Below are 21,597 nucleotides of genomic sequence, written 5' to 3'. Positions count from 1 at the left end.
ATATATATGTGTGTGTATATATGTATACACACACACACACACACACACACACACACACACACATACAGGGTTGGCCATATTCGACGGAAAGACCTTGAACCTTATTAAATGATTTTTAAAATGAACAGCAAAAAATGTGTTTTTTTCCCATGATTGAAAAAAAACATCTTTCCGTCGAATATGGCCAACCCTGTATATACATATATATATATATATATATATATATATTCACACTTTTTATGAATGATAAATCGATGAAAGAGTGCAATGTAAAAGTAACACAGATTCGAGAATGAAAATATAAATATAATGTATTTTATAAACACGTCTGCTTCATCTCTTTACAATAGAGCCAGTATTGCACAACAAATATCTATATCAAAAATTGTATCAATACGAGACTAAAAGTAAAATGCCCATAATAATTTAGATAAAACATGATACAATGTCGCTATACAATTCAAAACAATTATGGATCTATATACTCGGCGGTGAATTTTGGCAATGCAAAATTAATCGCGAACACGGCTTGCCGTGGAGAAAGCACACGAGTATCACTGTCATATTGTCGCAGCCGGTGCCCATAAGAGCGTCCGGTGCCAGGCAACAGTTTAAAAGTTCCTCGCAGATCTCCTCGGGATGTATCGTGCAGTTCGATGCTTCTCCATCGCCAAGTTTTGGATGCGCTAAACGCGTTCTTACAAACTGAACTACCTCTTCGCTGGTCATCACGTCCCAAATACCATCGCATGCCAAAACGACAAATTCCCAGTCCTCATCAATGATAAACTGTTGTACCTCAGGAAACGCTATGGATTTATAATTCTTTTTGATGCAAAAATTTAATCGAAAAGAATCATTTGGTATTTCATTATTACCGGTCACGATCTGTTCCTGTGGCGATTTATGATCATTCCGCTTAAATATAAAATCTCCGAGAGCACGAGACAGTGCCAGATTGCCGTTCACCCTCTTGTACTCGACGAAACCACCCGCTGCTTCGATACGTTTGCGCTCGTCCTTTAATGTGGGTTTATGGTCTCGACTGAGGGCAACTGTTCTTCCGTTGATACAAGCCACCGCTCTGCTGTCACCTGCATTAGCCTACAAAGCTTTTCTAGTGGTCAGGAATTCATACATCAAGATGCATTACTGTACAGCCGAATGAGATAAACAACTTACACTATATAAAATATTATCTTTGATGAGGAGTGCAATGACAGTTGTTCCAGCATGTTCATCCCTAAGAGCAGCATTATTCTGCATTGCTTTATCTAATTCTAAGAAGCCTTGTTGCATCGCACCTATAATATCGCCTTCCTTATACTCACTCCTTTTAATTATATATTCATGAAGATGTTTTCCAGCATGCTGTGCCATGGCTGCACCTATAAATATATAGTTATTATATAGTAAGTATACATAAGTAAGTATATTATATACATATATGTATTTATTACTATATTATTACATATGTATTATCTATCAAATATCTCTAACATCCATCTGATTATCCTACAAAAATATATATTCGATATACAATTACTTGAAAATTTATTTATGCTATTGTTTAATAAATCTTCCACATTCAGTATTTACCTCCATGTCCATCATAGACAGCGAAGAATGCAGTGCGTGGATCACTAGGTAAAGAAAGTATGTGCACGTGCGAATCTTCCATCTTAATGCGCCATCCTTGCATGCAGGAACTACCTACCCGGTAGTTGCTATCCCGGCAACAAGCTGATTTCTTCTTCGTAATTGGTTCGCTAAGTGTTTGTCCCATCTTTCCTTCTTAATTAATATTAAGCCTACACATGAATGAAACGCGATTTAATACGATATTATCAATACTATGACAGCTAAGGTAATCAGGATTAAATGAATTCAGGCATAATACTTTTAAATTATCAGTTCGTAGAATTTTGCTCAAAGTCTTTACCTTACGATCAACGTCGTCGTTCGAGGACCTCAAATTTAAACGTGTTTCACTTCGCTCCGGTTTCATAACAGCCTCCCATTCAGAAACGCGCTGAAATGCGCGTGATGTACGATTAATTTTGTCGTCAGCTCCACCCCGTGTTACTCTCCGTGTTTTCCATTCGGCCATGGGAAACAATGCGCGCAGACAGATCAAGCAGACATCGATCGCAAAATAAACAGCTGATCCGAATAGATGACGTCAAGGTGCCGATAGGTTTTTTTGGGATGAGCCATGACGCAGGCAGATTTGTTTGGTGAGTTTGGGAACTCGATTATAGGAACAAACTAGGAATACTATGCTAGGAATATTTTTTTTCGATAAGTTTTGGAACGCATTTACGAAGCGAATGTGACGCCGTGACGGGCGCTAAGCTGAGAGAAGAGAAGATAAAAGGATTGATATAAAATAAAACAGATGTAAGATATAGAAACAAACAATTACATAAATAGAAATGATAGCGATTAATTAGCTGCTTAATTATCAATCTTATCTATAATTTATTATGTAATGATTATATAATATCGTGTTGAATATATAGATCTTTAAACTTAACCTGATCTTCACCGCGCAAAATATTATAAAAAAATATTTCCCTTGAAAGTTTGTAGAACATTTAAATCTGTAAATTAATTTTTGAAAAAAAGACATTTGTTTCAATTTAGATAATAAGATATTTATGTCGCTTGTTTGTGTATAATAAACAAACATAGTGTTTAACAAAATAATTGTGCAGTTAATAATTGGAAATTTAATGTGTATCGTATATTATTATTTATTTATGTAAAATATTATTTATTACATGTAAAATATTTTTGTAAGGTAAAAATGATACAAATTTGAATAAATCTGTTTTATATATAGGCTACGACAATTCCTACATTTAGTATTGGTACATTTACGTATCCTTCTTGTGGCACATGTATTATAAATAAATTTTTTAAAAAACTTATAATTCTTATAAGGATAACACATAATAAACCTAGCTTTTGTGATTTCAAAGGATTGGAAATAGTGAAGTCAAAAAGAAAAACAGATGTATCAACTGGATGTGATCTTATTTTCGGAAGGAATATAGAAATCAATTTTGAGAGCAATGACAAGAATTAATTGCGTAATTTCAACAAGTTCGCGTCAATTATTGCGGCTATATATAAGAGGTATGAATTTGTAGATGAAGAAATATCAGCGAACATTTGTCTATCCATTGAAATTAACAAGATGTACATTTGTAATATTCCTATTCATGTTCTTTTTAAAAGGATTTACATGCCCGTTTTCATCTAGAAGCACAGATGAGGTCGATGAGAGTCCGAGATTACGTGAATTCAGAAAAAAATTGCGCGAACGCGCTCCTATAGGTACGTTACGTAATAGCAAACTTTTCCTGAATTTCTATGCAAAGATAAAAAATTTAAAGCAGTAAAGAAATCAAACTTTGAACGTGACAGAGAAATTGGACGAATTGGAGGAGGGCAAGCATCCTTATCAAGAGAAAGAACCTCTGAAACCATTCCCAAACAACACGAATCCAGAAACCGGCGAAGTCGGAGGTCCTCGTGGACCAGAGCCGACTCGTTACGGTGATTGGGAAAGGAAAGGTCGTGTTTCGGACTTCTAAATCAATCTCGTTTGAGAATAGCGCAATTCATTTGTTAATAACAATTAAAAATTGTCATCAAAACTCATATTTAAAACTTAAAATAATTTTGTTTTGAAATACAATATTATACAAATAAATCTTTATTTTGATATCAAGTTAATCGATATATATTATATCTCTCTTATAACGATCAGATCTTTTAATTCAATTTTAATAAAATTAGGAAATGTGACAAATTTATCTAAATGAATTTAAAGTATTAATTTAAAACAACGTAGTTAATTAACCAGGATTAAATTATAAGGATTGAATTAATATTTAAATTTTAAGCTCAAAACATTAATTTAAGTTTTCAAAAATTAAAATAAACGCAAAATAAAATGTTTGTTACATTTAGAAAATGTTATAGTTGCTTCTTGCGAAGCATAATATTCAATGCGATCCATATTTGCGACAGTGTTTTATTAACAAAATTATAAAATTGTTGCGTCATTGTTTTTACACGATTGCGAACAACCGCATGTTAATTTCTTCGTAAAATATTTGCACGATGATTCGCTTAAATTGTAATATTTTGATGAATCTACAAGCAAGAAGTTGTAGACGATTTGTCACAAGTATGTATCGATGCTTCAGAATATTTTAGTTAAGTTTGCAAACTTCAACGGATTTTTACGAATAATCTGTTATTGCTTTTATATATATATATATATATATATATATATATATATATATAAAATCTTCATTCCATTGAATATAAAAATTAAATGAGTAATATATTAGGTGCTTTTTTCCTAAAACCGAAAATTTTAAATAACACTTCAATTAAGTCCTCGGAGAACACCCAAGAGTCGCTACGAATGAAGCAGTTCCATGAGAAACTTAAATTGCAACCGATACCAAGTATGTAATAGCAATTAATAAAAATTAATACAATGCAAAAAGATATTGATATGAGATCCTTTTATAATGACATGATAAAAACTTCCACAAAAAATTGATTATGTAAAACTTCAGGAATTTTCATACTGATTTTTTTCTGGTTGACATGTAGAAGTAGGACCGCGGGAAAGATTCGTGGATTTAGTATTAGTGGAAACCGACCCGAAAACTGGAGAACTGATAACAAATAGCGAGAAAGACCCTACTAAATGGGGAGACTGGCAGCACGGTGGCAGAGTCAGTGATTTTTGAAACGAAAACACGTATATATTTTTTAATGTAATTTCTATAAATATATTTAAAGAACTCTAAAAGAATTCTTACTTCTTAATTTGCAATGATCAATTTTTGCGTTTGTAATTATATACGCGGAAAATAAATTAAATTATTTCGGTGTTAACTAAAATAACATAAATCAAAATTATTTCTTGATATGAAAAAAATATATAAATTAGATTAATATAATAAGTATAGATGTATATGAAGGAAAGCTTTTGTATTACAGAACAAAAATTGTATATCAGTGAGAGGTAATAAATTACATTGTACAAAAGTGAGCTTTTTTGCTGGACTATGATACCCCCGAGTAAGTTTTCAGAAGTTACTACAAATTTATTAGTAACGACATTCCATGATATTGTTAACTTCATACGACTTTCTTTCCGAAAGTCTGGCACTATGGCAACCTACACAAAAAGCTTAATTACGTCATAATGTACAGAGATTATCAGTACATTATACATATAAAAATATGCAACACTTTGTCAAATACTGAATACTGTATGTTAGAATAACAAACATTTTATACATCAAAGCGGTTAAATTTCTCGCTACTAATAAGAAAACGAATGTTCAACTGAATCATTAATAATATCGACATATACTATGATTGTGTAAAAGATCGAATGCATCGAATGCAATGCTCCGTCGAATGAATTTAAATCGATCCACATTCATTATTAAAACATATTCTCACGCCAGTAGCAGCCAAGATATATAATAAATTTTCAAAGAATTAACGGTTAAACCGTTCACGTAGAAAAGGAGCTTAGTTAATTCTACAGATATATCGTATCAAGAAACATATGTACACGACACTGTAGTAAAAATTTCATTTTGTATTTGCCAGTACGTACGTTTTCAAAATTCTTCCAATCGTATCGAAAATTCTTAAAAAATAATATGCTACGAGGTTTACACTGTTGCATGACGCAGAATTTCGTCCTTCTTTCTTTTCCTTCTCGGCTATTGGTCAATAGCAAATAGATCATTTGATTAATCTCACTATGTCTCTTCAACATCTTCTGAGAATATGAAAGTAGCACTGATAAGAAGCACGACATCGGTTGCATTATCAGTACACTGCTCCGTTTTTTTTTCTATATACATACGCAGCTTCATATTTTATGTAAGTTTCTAATACAGGAAGAGAGTTTCAGCTTTCGTGTCCCTTATTACAAGAATATGTGTTACTTGCGCTATACAGAACGTATAAAATTTTGTTCAAAAGTGAAAAATCAAAATCAGCAAACGTATTTACACAATGATCTTCTATATATAGTATGATTTTTTTATGTACACACATCGTATAGTTCTATGCAAACATGTGGTATAAAGTACTTAAAACAGAATTTATTTAATACAAACAAAAAAAGCGTAAACATTTTATTCGCAAAAAAAAAACAAATTTCTTGCCAATCATATAAATAATGCCTGAGTGATTAAAATAAATTTCAAATATAGTCAACTTGTAGAATTGCCTAAAGATATTTTGAGATATATATATCATCAAACTAGAATGTAGATAAATAAAGTAAAATTAAGTAATTAGAAGAACGAGAAAGAAAATTCTAAATATAAATATTGTTTAAACGATCGAATACCGTCAGTCTTTCATCCGGCGTCGACGGGTTTGTGTATTGTAGGAACGTATACTTTGCACGTTCAAAAATTATTAATTTTAACAATTTATAAACTATAAAGTTTTATTGATGGCTAACACATCCCGCATCATCATGTTTCTGAGTGTCCACAAAGCGTTTACCACATTTCCATGGTTTCCAACGCCATTGCCCAGCCATTCGGCGGGCAGCTTCGTCACATCGGGGATTTGCGTATTATCCGGATTAGCGTTCATCTGCTTATCCCAATTTGATATGTAACGATTCTCTACGTTTAGACCTTCGATGTACCTACAAGCGAAAGAAAAATACGATTCAGTATGATGTTCAAAGATGATTTGTTTTCCACAAAATTTAGCTTAAACCTACCTCAAATAGGCGTCCGAATGCAATACGCGACTTGGTCTCGGTGGTACCGCGACAAACATCGGCTCTGGCTGTTTAGTGGCGGGCAAGCTGCTCGTCTGAGTTGCAGCTGCTGAAGTTTCTATGTGAAATGTGTTTTTCCCTTATTCATATCGCGCGTTTACGTAAATTTGAAATAATATATAATTACCTGTTTCCATTGGAGGCAATACCGTGGGTCCTTTTGAAGGCATGTAATTTCTACGAGAATATAAACGCATAGGATTTATAAAAACGTATTTTACAAAATGATATATGAAAAAGAGGATAAATTCTTACCTGCTCCTCTCAGAAGGTGGTATTATGCGACCATGCGACTTGAGAATATGCACTTCTTTAACGTGTCTTGCAAGTCTCTGTACGCTCGGGAATGGCGGGACAGATTTCTTTGTTCGGCCGCAACCACGCCACTGGCACTGATACTCCACATCTATAACATTGATACAATATAGTCCTTTGCATCATTCCATGTCGTGCTGCGCGACTGCTGCGATTGTACTTACCACTAGGAGCGTTTACAAACGACGATTGTACGTGACCGTTCTGCTCCGCGATGCAGTGATCGATGCAATCAGTCATGTCCTCGAACTGCCAATCGCAATTGTCCCAACAACATTCGTACACAACATCCTGCGTGGAGTTCGTGCCTACTGTAGTTGTACCCTTAAGCTGACCACCGTCTTCGTTCATTTTGATTGCCCGTTCCTCCCATGCTTGCTTCTCCCCTGCTGGCAATTTCCTCCACTGGAACAAAAGTGATTTTACGTTTTACGTAACCAGTTTCGTTTCGTTGCTCTAATTAGTTATCAGACAATTGGCAAAACCATTTTTGCCGTTTTAAAAGTGGTTCGACGAACTGTTTCAATGGCTACTCTCTTCTTCATAAAAGACTGGATACAAATAACGTTTATACATCAAGAATGACGGTAACATATCAAGGCGGAGACGATACAAATTACAATACGATATGTATATGCAAAAGTAGAAACTGATATACTACTCTTATAAAAGAATGCAGAAGATGCATTATTGTATTTTGTACACACAAGCATTTATATTTATATAATATAAAAATAAAGAGTAGCCATGTAAATTTATTTTGATAAAGGACTAAGTATGCTGAATAATGTTTTAGCGATGTGTATGCAAAGTGACTTATACATAATCAATTAAATTTTTTTAATTTTTCTTATCACATAAATGTCAAGATGATCAAAGTTTACATTGTTCAATGTAACTAATTTAATGCTTGAACAAAGACATTATGTGATCATGTATGAGAAAATTTATTCTGCATACATTCCTTCATCGAAACTCCATTATTAATAAATTAAAAAATCAACAGTGAAAAAGAAATAAATACCTCGTTGCCAACAATTCTGCTAATCTCTCCGAAGGATGATTCAGGATTGTTTTGTGTAATCTGCGTTCGCATTTTACTCGAATATAAAATATAGCCCGTAACTAATTTCTTACCCGCCGTTTTCTAAACAGAAGAGAAAATACAAATTATAATGTCACCGTGTTCATGTAAACGAGCATATTGCCTTTACATCTCTTAACAGAGGTAACATCAAATTGTCGATCTATTGTTAAGACAAATGGTGTCTTCAAACGGTGCAGAGAACGAAAAGAGGTATGTATGCTGGCATATTTCTCTAAATAAAAAGAAAGTAAAATAAACAAAATATGACGTGTGACAATAGTTGGTAAGAATGAAAAAAAAAAAAAAATAAAAATAAAGTGGTCACGGTAAAGCCTACCTTCTTAGTCGACACAGGTGTCTGAGTATTGGAGAGCACCGGTTGAGCTTCCGTAGATCCAACGGATGGTGGACCACCAGCATCCATGCTGTCTTCCCCAACTCCTACTCCCACTCCCACTCCTAATCCTACCCCCATGCTTAGTACATCTGGTTCCAGCTTCGGTAACAATGGTGACGCTTCCTACACCATTTATTTATGTTTATGTTACCTTCGTTATCCCTTATTACCGATCACGAGATATATTTTCGCGACTTTATCCAGTAGAAAAAGTTGCACATAATAAAAGGAACGCCATCCCTTCTTCACGTCCATCCAAAGAAAACTAATTGCGATATTCTCCCATTTACGTTATATTCCGTATATGTACTCTAACCTCTCTTTCGAATGTAATGCAACTGATGTCCGGTTTCTTTTTTCAATTCGACACCATCAACATATGTATATTGTAATATGTAACGTATATATAATCGCAACATGTCAATTATTAATTAATTGAAATTTTTGCATTAACAGATTAGTTAATATGTATACTTCAAAGCGAATTCTTCATTCTTACATTAGTTGGATTAGAATGACATGGAAGCAAGATCTTTCGGTGGTGTGCTTTGCGTTCGTATAACATACTAGCGATAAACCCAACAGGTGCTCTGATTTGAAATTGTCGGATGAAACCGCTCGAGACACAAATACTAACACATAATTACATAATCAAAACAAAAAAAGAATGAATATGCCGGCATATAGATCGAAAACATGCGTGTAAATGCATTCTGTTGATATAACAAAAATACTTGTATCACACGCAAAATAATTCAATTAGATTTAAAGAAAAGCATGTTTCGCCTTTCGTCTTCTTACGAGTGGACATACTGGCGATTAGACTTTTGCTATATCAGCTTGCGTGTGATCTCTTGAAGGAACGTGCGATTGCATATTGTATGTACGTTACTAAAAACAAAAGATATAAAATTTCGTAATTAGTAATTACCATTTCAAATTGAGCTGAGCTGGGCGTAATGGACTTGACTTGACTTTGCGTCTGAGCCACGTCGCTCGAAACCTACAACAAACACGCCATGCAAAGCAATAATTTCACAGTTAGTCGCATAGAATGAACTAAGTACATATCTTATTATTCGCCGAATAGTTTAAATATGCATTTATGTTAGTCAATATGTCTAACTGTCATACATACTTTAGCAGGATTAATAGGCCTTCGGAAGAAGTAGATTTCGTCTTCAGTTACCGCCGACGTGTGATTGAACTTCTTTAAACCGTCTTGGCTAAGCTTTTTCATCAAACTTTTACTTTCGTCATAAAGCGATTCACAAATGTACACGTCATCCTCTGGTATCTCTGTCGGTCTGCCTATATAATTCATTAATGATAATGTTGATATATTCCATTTTTTAATTTAATTTATTTAAATTCATTAGACGCTGGAATGATAAACACTTACTACATATATATTCTCCGTAATCAAGGACGGAACACTTTCCAACAATAGCTACAATAGGATGAGTACCATCCACAGTAGATAAAAACAACTCTTGTTTATAAAATAATTTCGTAGGTGTATGTGGCACATCTGTAGGCATCAATAACCATGGACCTTTGAAATAACACTTCCCGCTAGAACACAAAACGATATATTACATATCGTGTAATATAAACAATAATATAAATTACAGTAATATACAAAATTAATATTTCATTACGGATTTATTACTTACTCTTTGGTTAACCATATAGCATCAACCTGCGCTATTTGTTGCCTGCCCCCGTCTGTCGCTACATAAACAAAATCACCGGTTTTCACAGATCCCGCGCACGTGCTGTACTGTTCATAATATGTACTCTCGGTATCTTCTGGGTTATACAAAATCACATTCTGCAAGATAAGAGATATGTTAAACAGAATAATCAAAATAAACAGAGGAAGAATTGATATTTCAAACAAAGAAGATATTAATTCAGTTACTAACAGGTCTTTCCTTTTCCATCAACTTTTCTCCCTCCTCCAATTCAGCGATCTCTTCTTTATGCTTTTCCAACCGTTCTTTGTACACTGAGATTACTCGTTTCGGTTCTAGTGGCTTTTCCCTAGGAACCAATGTCAAGTGGTCGGGATCGAAATTCCAGACCTTGATTTTTTTGAACGCTCGAGCTTTCGTGGAGTAACGCGATTCACATACATAGACATCCTTTTCTAGGAAACCTTCCGGCTGCATTCGAAAATAATCTTTTACACTTAAAACGCAACATCTGCCTGCTACTTTCGCTAGAGGTACCGCCACGTGAGCATCGCTCTTAAATAATTCCTTGTCCAAGAATTTCCGCGAAGCCACGTGATATGTTTCGCTAGGTCTATAAAATAAATTTCCATACAACATTTGTTGACCGTCTGCATTAGTCCAAAGCCTTTCTATGAGAACTACGCTATACTCCATGCCTCTCTCAGTAGGTTCAATATACGTAAAGTCACCAGCTCTGTATACTTCTTGATTGAAACTCATAGAGCCTCCATTATCGGCATTATTCGTATCCGTATTGGTTTCAGAATCCTAAATAGTAAATTTTAAATTACACATCAAGCTAATATGAGCTAATTCTACAAATTAAGAAAATACAAGTTGATATGAAACAAGATTTAATTTACTTTTGTTTCATTTCCATCGCAGCTCTCCTCTTCGTTAGGTAAATTTAGTTCTTGTTGCTGTTTTATTCTTTTAAGTTCTGCAACCTGAGCAGACAGATCAAGAAGCGTGTAATTTAACGCAGGTGAATGTAACAAGTCTCCTGCACGAGTCACCTCATCACGAGTACGTAGGAAAAATGCTTGTAATTCCACGCTATCCTCGAATGGTTGTGAATCTGTACGCGACAATCTCCGTGCTCTCTCCAAGCAGGTGAAAACATCTTCTTGGAATCGATCTAGCCTTTTGTAAACTCCCCGATCTAATCTCCTTTTAATCAAATCTAATGACAATCCCCGTACTCTGTTTTTAACATAGAAATACTTATTAATGAACCAAACTTGAGTAAACACCATAATTTTCATAATAAAAACAAAAAAATTTAATAACACTCAAGCACATTCATACTTTTTGCCATCAACAATATCATGTTCCGGCAATTCGGCCATAGAATCGGAGTAACATCTTCCTTCCTCATCCTGGTGATTATAAAGCGCAGTAAATATTGTTGCCAGTATCTCTTGAACAGCAGCTGACACATCAGGTACACTTTCCTCATCCTCACTCAGTTGCAATTTACTTTGCAACACTAATCTTTGTAGTATCAAGGCATCCTAAAATGGTTATATCTTGTTGTTCACTACAATATCTATATCTACAGCCACACTTTGACAAAAGGTTTTATATATAGCACAAAGATATTTGAAAAAAAAAAAATACAAAGATAAAATCATTCTGGTCTGTTTACTTTTGTCTCAGTCTTTTTATATCTTTTTATGTGCTTATCCAATTCCTTGTCTCTCAATAGGCGTATGAAACACGGCCGCACTTTTAACGGGTTTTGCACCACGTTACTATTTAATATATTCTGCTCGTTTTGTGTGAACATCTTCGGGATACTATTGGCGCGCACGCGATCAAATTCACTCAATCGCATGAAAAATTCGGAAATACGCCTTACGGCGTATGAAAGACTTGGAAGATCACGATAAAAATGCGCTAATTGCTAACAAGGTTAATATGTACGAACATCGTGCACATTACGGATAAATTATATATACAATTTTATATATATAAATTTATATGTAGTTGTTTAAATTTATACAATGTCGCGTGCCACGCGTTTCACGAAACAAGCTAAATCATTGTTCGATGAAAAGCTTTGTACGACGGGATTGAAGCAAGAAACGGCGGAGGAAACCTTTCACGTAACCTCCAAACTTCTACCGTAAACAGATTGGGCTTTCCATCTTTTGCCGCGAAATTTCAATTGAAGTATCCATTCGCAAATATTCTGATTCTCGATTTGAGAATCTGTATTTCATATTGGAATTTTAGTCGAAAATTGAAAGTTTCCGAAAACTACACTTTTTGAATTGGATTTGAGAAAATGGATTTAACACACAGTTTTCAGAAACTTGATGAATTTTCAATGTTTTTACTTTCTCCAAAAATTATGAGAAAAATCAATATTGCAAGATAAATTAGAAATCAATTTTTTGTCAATTAAATATTGTTAAAAGATCTCGAGCTTAATATGCTATTTAACTTTCTTAACAATATCTGGAAAATTCAATTTTAAAAATCATAATTTTAATTAGAATTGTACATCGCTAAGGTATTAGTTAATAGGTCTGTTTGTGTTGCTTAAAATCTCTAAAAATTTTTAAACTTAAAATGAGATAGATATATATATTTCAATGTTGAAAAAAGAGAAGCGAAGGTACTGAATAAGTAAATAAAAAAGTAGGTACAAGCAACGCGAACAGACCCAATACTTTTGTGTTCATTAATGATGGATAATAGGGTTTTATTTTAAAATTTAGTGTAATTTTTCCTTAAATATCTTTCAGTGTATAAATTTAAAAGAAATTAGACCTTACAATTGAAGTTTAATTCTTTTATGTCCATTAAAGATAAATAATAAAATCTTATTTTTTTTCATTATATGATCTTATCTTATTCTTAAATATTTTTCAAAAATGTTTCAAATGCATAAATATGTTTAAAAAAATAATTAGAGCTTGTAACTGAAGTTTAATGCAAACATCAAGTAGTTATACATTGTCAACTTTTAACTACAATTTCAAGCTATTCTTAGCCTTGTATCAAGAAATCTTTTAAAATATTCTTATCAATTATTAATAAATCTCGATGATATAGATTCTTCTCTTAGTAAATCAATATAATACTTTTATTAGGGTTGTCACAGAAAATGAATTTTAAAATTTTCTGACTTTTCTAGGTTTTCCAGATGACAATGGAAAATTTTTCATGAACAATTATGTAAATTTTGATATTCAGAATCAAGGATTAAGGTTAGCCTTTATTAAATACAACGCAAAAAGAAGTTTAATAGAATAATAAAATTGTGGATGTAAATTCAAGCCAATAAAAAATAAAGTATTGGAAAAAAGAATGCAGTTATAACGAAAAAGGACAGATCATATAAAAATATTGGAATATAAATTTTAATTATTTTATTAAAATCGTTTAAAATGTGCGAATTTTGAGTGTATTTGATTATAAATATACGTTACTATAAAACGTCCAATATATTTAAAAAATTGTAGATTATTTGGAATAGGAACAGTTTAAGGGAATTGTGAGCAATTTCAAAATCTTCAGACATTTTTATATTTTCCCCTGACTTTTCCCGGTTTCCCATGACCAATTTTTCTGACTTTTTTTGGTTTTCCCAGTTTTCCGGATCTGTGGCAACCCTGTATCATTTAACGCTTACGAAACAAACTTTTGCTATACAAACCTTATATATTTGCGAGTCCGGCTCGTTATACTTGCAAGCATTGTCAAACATTAATATAAAATCGGACACTAATTCGTCCAAATTGTCATATCCATTATTCTTTAAAGTAGAAGCTATCTTCTCCATGTGTATAGGCTGCTTTATCACCTCATAATAATCTGGATATTCATTTTTATTCGGTAATTTCATGAAAATTAGAGATAACTGCCTCCCTTTTGCATCGTGATAGTCTTTTATAGTATCGTATAGAGTTCGTAATTTTTGCAAATGAAGCGGCACTATCTTTTTCGGTCTCCTGAATATTAACGACAGAAAAAGAGAGAGGTAAAGAAAAGACTAAAACAAACGAACACTGTTATCTCCTTTATGACTCCGATTCACGCTCACAATGCTCTCAAATTCATTTTATTCTTGTTATCAAAGTTAAAGGCAAATAATGTTCACGAGCATTGTGAGCATGAATCGGACCTATATGAATTACGACATACCCGACATTTCTAGTTGGGGTTGATGCGGAAGATTTAGACCTAGGATTATCTGGCAGAGGTCCTAATTCCTTTACCTTATCCATCAAAACTTTCTCCAATATATTAGCGTCCTCATATATCAATGAACCTTCTTCGTTATATTGGCGACAATTATTAAACATCAACTAAAAAACGAGGGATTTCGAAGAAATATCTAACGCAAGCTATCGTGTTGATTAATTTAAACGATAAATACCTTAAAATCCTGTATTAATTCGTTTTCATTTTGATATTTCTCCGCTTTAATATTAGCTTCGATCGCTAGCATGTCTATGGGTTCTGCTATCACTTGATAGTAATCCGGATATAATTTTTTGGAAGGCTTTTCCATAAACATTAACATGGGTTGCCGACCGTCCTCGCACTATAATACAATACAGCATGCTATACGACGACCGAATATATTGAACGTAATGAATTTTGGAATTACTTACAACGTATTCTATGACACATTTGACTAATGCGTACAATCTTTTCTTCAGTGGTATATTGTCTTTGTACTTCCCTCGTGTCAATAAATTCGAAGCACGTTTAATCAATTTAGGCTGCTGCGAACTGTTTTCGGATTCGCTATCCGAATCAGAGTCCTACAGAGATGTCGAATATTTTATTTATTACATCCGTTTTTCAAAAAATGCATAGTGATTAATCTTGCTAGTCTGTTCAAATCTGACTAAAAAATGTAATGTAATTTATTTTCTTACTAATATTTTTTAAAATCTCTGATATTTGATGACTTCATCTCTCAAAATATCTTTTCACTGTGAAATTGTTTTATTTTTTTATAGTTTTATAATAATATTCACTCAAACATATAATGTTGTAGTAAATCAGACCAGCAAGATTAAATCATCATGTTTAATTTACAATATATTACCTGATCGAATTCTAAGAGTTCTTGTACTTTCTCTTGCATTATTTTTTGCAATTTAACAGCACACTGTAATAAAACAAAAATGCGTGAATAATTATACTTCAATTATTGTATACATCATAGTAATATTTCTCAATTTTATTGAATTGCTAAATTTTGAATTCGATGAAAAACTGTGAAACTACTTATGTGTATCATATATTTTATAACTACATTTTTTATATTATGTTTGTAATTAAACGCATAATCACAATTAATTTAAAGTAAAATGTGCATTAATTATAAAATTATTACCTTGTACAGTCGAGAAGTATGCATGTTATATTTCTTTGCATTTTCAAACATGATATTCATATCTCCAGCTACTTCACTAACAGTACCATATTCGCATTTCTGAAAATCATGATTCAGGATAAATATAAGTTTTAATAGTATAACAATGTAATGATTAATATAAATGATCAATTCTATTATAATATGATCATATATACCTTTATCTTTGTACGTATTTGTAATAAAGATATAGGATTCTTAATCGTCTTATAGTAATCAGGATATAATCTCTTTGATGGAAGTTTCCAAAAATATTCGCTCATCCTTACACCTATACATTACATAATTATGGCATTATACCAACAATTACAATAGATTTATAATATCATAATATCATGAAAGTCATACCTTGATTATTAGGAGCCGTCCGAATAGTTTGAAACAATTGCCACTGTGGATTGTCAGCTTCTTCAGTCTCAGCAGGTTCTTCTTCCTCATCATCGCTCTCGTCATCTTCGTCACGTAATGACGCAGTTTGTGCTATTAACGATTGCGCCATGGTACGACTGCCTCTTTTGCTTCTCGTAGATGGTGCAGTTGTAGCGATCTTAATACCGCTACCAAATCCGCTATCTTGTCTTCTCGCGGCTGCGGTAATTATCTTCTTCAAAAGTTTGGCATCCTTATAAATTTGCGAACCAGGCTCATTAAATTGACAGGCGTTACGGCACATGAGCATTAGATCTTTCTCTATATCGCCAAGTGAGCTGTATGCGCCTTCTTGAATCTTTCTCGCAATAGTCTTCAAATCAATCGGTGTCTCGATGACATCGTAATATTCGGGATAAAGCTACGATAAAATACGTTAAAGCGATTTCAAATAAGCATCAAGTATACCAATTCAGAGGCAATTTAAAGCATGTTACAAACCTTTTTAGAAGGTTTGAGTTGAAACATAATATGAAGAGGCCTGTTATTGTCAGTGGGATCAGTTGCTGTCATAACTGCTGCAAATAAATCCTCGAATAGCTGCATAGTTTCCTCATCGAGATTCGTTGAACTTTCTGAAGTATCTTCTGCGTCATCTTGTCGCGTCGTTACTTTACGCGCCTAAACATGAATTAATAACAATCTCACCACATTTTATGCATTGCATATATGTGCAACAAACTAAAACTCAATTAAATCATCAAACATTACCAATCTGCCAACTTTTAGAATGAGTTTTCCTTTAGGTTCTGGTTCTTCATATTCTTCCATAATACGATTTTTAGTATTTATACACAATTCCCACAGTTCAGTTGCATCTTTATACTCAGGAGATGTACGCTATAAAAATTATTATACATAACAAGATTTCAACTCTACAGGTCTTCTTTTTATCCCTATACTATTATATTAAAACTTTATTTCTAACATTTATCAAATATCAAACATGTATCTATTTTATTTTAAGTTCAACAATATACATCCTAATTCAGTTACAGAAAATAGGCTTTAGGAATAACTATCAATAATAATCGTATTACACTGACAAGAATAAATCACTTAAGAGAAATAAACCTATTTTTAAGTCTTAGCTTAAATATTTCAAGCAGATCTAATTTAAAAATATTTCAAACAGATCTTAGCTTAAATATTTCAAAGTGAATTTATATATCTAATTCTAAAAACTGCATGCCAAAATCTTTTCACTTTGACAAACTTTAATATCTGTTTGAATAGATTGATACAATTAAGTAGAATTTAAAAACTTACCATATAGAAAGCTTTGGCATTGTTTACCATAAGCTGAATATCAGCAGCAAGATCATCCATATCGCGATATTCATCAGTTTTCAATTTCTGCTGTACTTTCAACAGATCTATGGGATTGGAAACAACCTCATAATATCCTGGCTCCTGTCTACGTTTCGGCACGCGAATAAATGCATCACACAGCAGAGATCCATCTTCCTTCTTTTGATTACGAAGTATTTCATACAGTTGTTGGCACAAATCGCTCTGTACAAGGTAAAAAGCTATTTGCAATGTGTGTTCAATGTATACCGCATACGCAATCTATGTACAAATATTAGGAGAGATCACGACACAGGAAGAAAGTGTTCGCACACACTCACAGGATCCAGTTTTTTCCTCCTCTTCGTTGGCTCGGGCGGGGTATCGTCACCGTCGTCCTCGGTGCCACGACTCGCCACCGAGGACGTTCTACGTCGCTTGTTCATCCTGAGGTATATCTTAAAAAGTTACAAGATACAAGATGATTCTTTAGCTGTATATCTACAACAGAGCGTCGCTACATCGTCTGCCGAATGCTGTTGAGATCGCGATGCGAGGGCTGTTACAGTATCGTTGGTAGAGCACAAAATTTGTAAACAAATGTACGTGCGCATACATACGTTCATGTAAGTGTGCGCATATATGTACATAAAAAGGGTTCTTGAACTAAATGCGGGGGCCTTATTCGTCGTATCGTCGCGCCGCTATTATCAGAGGCACACGTTGAGCTTATCGCGACGTACGGTAGGCCAGATCTTGGGGACGAGGTTGCAAGATTTGCCTCTCAAACGCGTTCAGACCGACGTCTCGGCTCGTGCGTTAGTTAACTATTGCGAGTGAATTCTTCGAGGAGCGGGACGTCACGTATACACACAGGGGGAGGGGGAAGGATGACGAAAGAGAGAAAGAGAGAGAGAAAGAGACAGACACACACACGGACTGGCAGCTAAAAAAAAATCACGCCGCCATGATAAGTCGCCACTGCGCTTCAAAACGCGGTCGACGTGCACGGCGCACCGACGTTGTGATCTTAAATGCGCCGTGAACAATGCATTTTTCGTCTTCTCTCCGTCGACATCGATCAACCGTACCACGGCCAAATGCGTGCAAACGGACTGGACGGGACGCATTCACGCATTTCACGCATCTCCCCTCTCTCTTTCGTCCTCGCCCGGCATCGCTGCATTCCAACCGAAATTTGCCGCCATATCCGGAATGCGCGAGTCCGTGGCAGTCCGCATCGTCCCCACGGAATTCCAAGCCCGTCGAGCCGATAGCTATCCCAGATTCCGCTCTCGAGGTAACCAACTACCCACCGTTTATACCACCGTGTCTCTTTCCTTGCCCCCTCCCCTCTTCCAGACTCTCACCTTTCTCCTCGTGCCCTTATGAGAGGAGTTTCATTAATGCGCGAGACATTTGTATGCGCGAATATTCCTTCGAAAAGGCGCAAAACACGAAGCGTACCGCGCTTCTCATCCGCGTTCCAGGATGACACACGTCTTGGCCGACACCATGCTGCGAGTGGCCAACAATTCCGCTGATTGTACAATAAAGGCCCCGCCGACCACTCGATACGTGGATCTTGGAGAGTTTCCTGTTTGTTCGACAGACTCCGTCTTTATCAACTGCACATTTTTTATGATTCGATTAAAGAGACCTGCGGATAATGGAAGAACATTAACGACTGTTGATATACTATGGGTATGGTCAATGTGATGCTACAAATATCTTTAAAGAGTTTTTTGATTAGTCAACTTGTAAAATTCTTTCTTCTGATTGGTTCATCAAATGCCTCAAAGCATTGTAGACTTTAATCACAGCCTCAATCTATTGACTGATGATGCAAACATCTGGTTATTATCAAAGTTGGACGAAATTATGTTTAAGTACATGGTATATTTGCATATTGTTTACATGAAATTTATACAAATTTTTTTATATAGACTATAAGCAATGTATAATTAAAACATGTAAATTATTATAAATTGGATAATATAATACAGAAAGAAGCAATATTTATAAAGTTTTAACCAAAAATCATGTATTGTGGAACACAGTTTCTGATAGGTTGAAATTCTTATTCTCTATTCTCTGTTCCCTGTTCCTTTTATTGTGCGGAATCCCTAATACTGGCCTAGTTTCCACCGAGGATTTAAACCGGATTAGAATGTAAGAACCAATCAACTACAGTCGAACATTCCTCGTTCAACTGTTCAAGGGAATAGTGTAGTTGGTTGGTTCTTACATTCTGATCCGGTTTAAACCCTTGATGGAAACTAGGCCATTAATTGGTTGCTTCTATGACGCATTCTCAATTCCTCAGTCGTTTACCGCACCGTGTGATTTCACCCTTAGAGCGCAGTCCCATAGAGTATTATGCGTATCGCGGATTAGCGGTTACTTCTCTGTTAAAGAGTAAAACAATGGCGATCAGATATGTAGAGAATCAACACATCATAAATGTGACTTTCCACTGCACGCATGACTCGTTCACAACGTAATCAAATGACAAAATGGAACAAAATAACAACTGTACCTTTATTACATATTACTAAATTATTAATTTATACTATTTCTCACACAGTAATATTTGAAAGCGCATGTTTCAACTATACGCCTTGACCTTCTTCTTATCTTCGAAGCTCTGATGCATGTAAGTATCTACGAGAACAACCAAGATTCTGCTGAACAGCACTACCGTTCGTTCTCATCAACATCATAGCTACTCCACTGCAAAATCGAACAGGTAAACCTTGTGCTAGTTTATGTTTTTGTTGTTCTTACATCGCGTATTTTCCTGCGTCTCCGTTCGTAGGCAGAAATTCCTCTCTACGTCAAAGAGACTCTTGCAGTGTATCAGAAAGACCGGTCGTCTAGCATACTAAATATCATGTCGGAAATTTCAATAGGTAACTTCTTTATTACATCTAATTTTGGTACGGTAAAGAAATTGAGGAATGTGCGATTCAGCATGTAGGTATCTATCTGTATGTATTGGTTTTTTTGTACACTTGATGGTCTAAGGTACCGTCAGTTTTTTTAGAGACATAAACATCTAGGAACAGAATTTTTCCATTTTCTTCTATGTCTATAGTGAAATGGATATTTGAATGTTGATTGTTGAGAAAAATAAAGAATTTACGGAGTTCGGCTCTGCCGTGTTTCCATATCACGAATGTCGTCCCCATAACAGAACCAAACTTCTGATTTTTTGGGTGTTTTTCTGAGGATCTCTTTCTCAAAATGCTTCATGTGAGATGTTGGTGATTACAGGAGAAATAGGAGAGCCCATTGCCACTCTTGAAATTTGTTCATAAAATTGGTTGTTGTAGAAGTAAGTGGTTGTTAAGCAGTGCTCTATTAGCGACATGAGGTCGGAGAGGACTTCATGTGAGGCCTTTATTATGTTTAATGTATCTTTTATTGGGACTTACGTGAAAAGGCATTCTACGTCTAAACTTACAAGCAGGTCTATAGGACGTAGTTGGATTTTTTGGATCTTTTGTATAAAGTCTGTTGAGTTGATTATGTGTAATTTGGATTTTCCAATGAGGGATTGTAGTGTTTGTGCTAGGAAGCAGAATAAGTTGTATGTCGGGAAGTGTATGGCGCTGACAAACTTTTGATAGTCCGTATAGTCTTAGTGAGAGAGAATTTCTAGGTTTTAATGTTGATTTGGTTTTACTGGGAATGCTTTTTCCACTAGGATCTTGGTGTTCTGTGCGATTATATTAGTTGCATTTTTTTGTATGCTTTGTCCGAGAAAAGGTTCTTCATCTTTTTCTTATGGTCTGATGTGTTCATGACTATTGTTGCCTTTGTCGGAAGCACGATGATGTCTGTGTCCCTGTTCAGGTCTTAAAGGGTCAATCGCTCTAGTGTTTAGTGGAGGGGGTTTGGCTTTGGGGGTTTGGGGAAAGGATACGGTTACCTGTATGCGGATATTATGCTTGTTTTGGGAGTCGATAGAAGGTGGAATTGGGTGGAATTTATCTTTATTTTATTAAGAATTATTAAGTCATTAAAATAAATAAATATACATTTTTCATAGTAATATTTAAAAGCGTATATTTCCTCTAT

At 34.5% G+C, this 21,597-nt stretch overlaps 4 protein-coding genes and 1 long non-coding RNA gene across 12 annotated transcripts; 3 read left to right on the top strand and 2 right to left on the bottom strand.

The window, feature by feature from the left end:
* Positions 1-285: 285 nt before the first annotated feature.
* Positions 286-2,205, bottom strand: LOC105152613 (putative protein phosphatase 2C T23F11.1). The gene is made up of 5 exons (XM_011067003.2): positions 1,943-2,205; positions 1,600-1,811; positions 1,183-1,388; positions 879-1,104; positions 286-809 (listed from the first exon to the last, which is right to left on the bottom strand). The coding sequence occupies exons 2-5, from the start codon at positions 1,784-1,786 to the stop codon at positions 478-480; spliced, it is 951 nt and encodes a 316-aa protein (XP_011065305.1). The 5' UTR covers positions 1,787-1,811; positions 1,943-2,205; the 3' UTR covers positions 286-477.
* Positions 2,206-2,285: 80 nt separating this feature from the next.
* LOC105152612 (succinate dehydrogenase assembly factor 4, mitochondrial) lies at positions 2,286-3,739 on the top strand. Its single transcript, XM_011067002.2, has 4 exons — positions 2,286-2,400; positions 2,985-3,141; positions 3,244-3,342; positions 3,433-3,739. Exons 2-4 carry the CDS (start codon positions 3,078-3,080, stop codon positions 3,600-3,602), a joined length of 333 nt encoding a protein of 110 aa, XP_011065304.1. The 5' UTR covers positions 2,286-2,400; positions 2,985-3,077; the 3' UTR covers positions 3,603-3,739.
* Positions 3,740-3,878: 139 nt separating this feature from the next.
* Positions 3,879-5,079, top strand: LOC105152610 (uncharacterized). The gene is made up of 3 exons (XM_011066993.2): positions 3,879-4,201; positions 4,368-4,487; positions 4,639-5,079. The coding sequence occupies exons 1-3, from the start codon at positions 4,135-4,137 to the stop codon at positions 4,776-4,778; spliced, it is 327 nt and encodes a 108-aa protein (XP_011065295.2). The 5' UTR covers positions 3,879-4,134; the 3' UTR covers positions 4,779-5,079.
* Positions 5,080-5,624: 545 nt separating this feature from the next.
* Positions 5,625-19,130, bottom strand: polybromo (protein). 8 transcript variants are annotated; one of them, XM_011066994.2, is made up of 27 exons: positions 18,982-19,130; positions 17,856-17,972; positions 17,494-17,739; positions 16,936-17,064; positions 16,666-16,845; positions 16,144-16,585; positions 15,954-16,066; positions 15,757-15,855; positions 15,466-15,528; positions 15,023-15,175; positions 14,785-14,952; positions 14,550-14,713; positions 14,062-14,356; positions 11,703-11,908; positions 11,258-11,597; positions 10,584-11,162; positions 10,332-10,489; positions 10,058-10,230; positions 9,794-9,966; positions 9,587-9,658; positions 8,596-8,778; positions 8,196-8,318; positions 7,336-7,576; positions 7,112-7,262; positions 6,984-7,033; positions 6,797-6,914; positions 5,625-6,718 (listed from the first exon to the last, which is right to left on the bottom strand). In XM_011066994.2, exons 1-27 carry the CDS (start codon positions 18,991-18,993, stop codon positions 6,502-6,504), a joined length of 4,965 nt encoding a protein of 1,654 aa, XP_011065296.1. In that variant the 5' UTR covers positions 18,994-19,130; the 3' UTR covers positions 5,625-6,501. The 8 variants fall into 8 exon arrangements, with proteins under 8 accessions (XP_011065296.1, XP_011065298.1, XP_011065300.1 ...); XM_011066996.2 differs by having other exon boundaries at positions 6,797-6,905; XM_011066998.2 differs by having other exon boundaries at positions 6,797-6,902.
* A 409-nt stretch (positions 19,131-19,539) lies between these two features.
* LOC147908744 (uncharacterized) lies at positions 19,540-21,569 on the top strand. The gene is made up of 2 exons (XR_015546051.1): positions 19,540-20,014; positions 20,102-21,569. It is a non-coding gene; the product is annotated as an uncharacterized LOC147908744 (long non-coding RNA).
* The last annotated feature ends 28 nt before the right edge of the window (positions 21,570-21,597 follow it).

The sequence above is a fragment of the Acromyrmex echinatior genome, chromosome 8 (assembly GCF_024713525.1).
Source record: "Acromyrmex echinatior isolate Ae372 chromosome 8, ASM2471352v2, whole genome shotgun sequence".
Lineage (NCBI taxonomy): Eukaryota > Metazoa > Arthropoda > Insecta > Hymenoptera > Formicidae > Acromyrmex > Acromyrmex echinatior.
The sequence above is the reverse complement of the archived record's forward strand: the minus strand, read 5'-3'. Positions and strand labels throughout refer to the sequence as shown.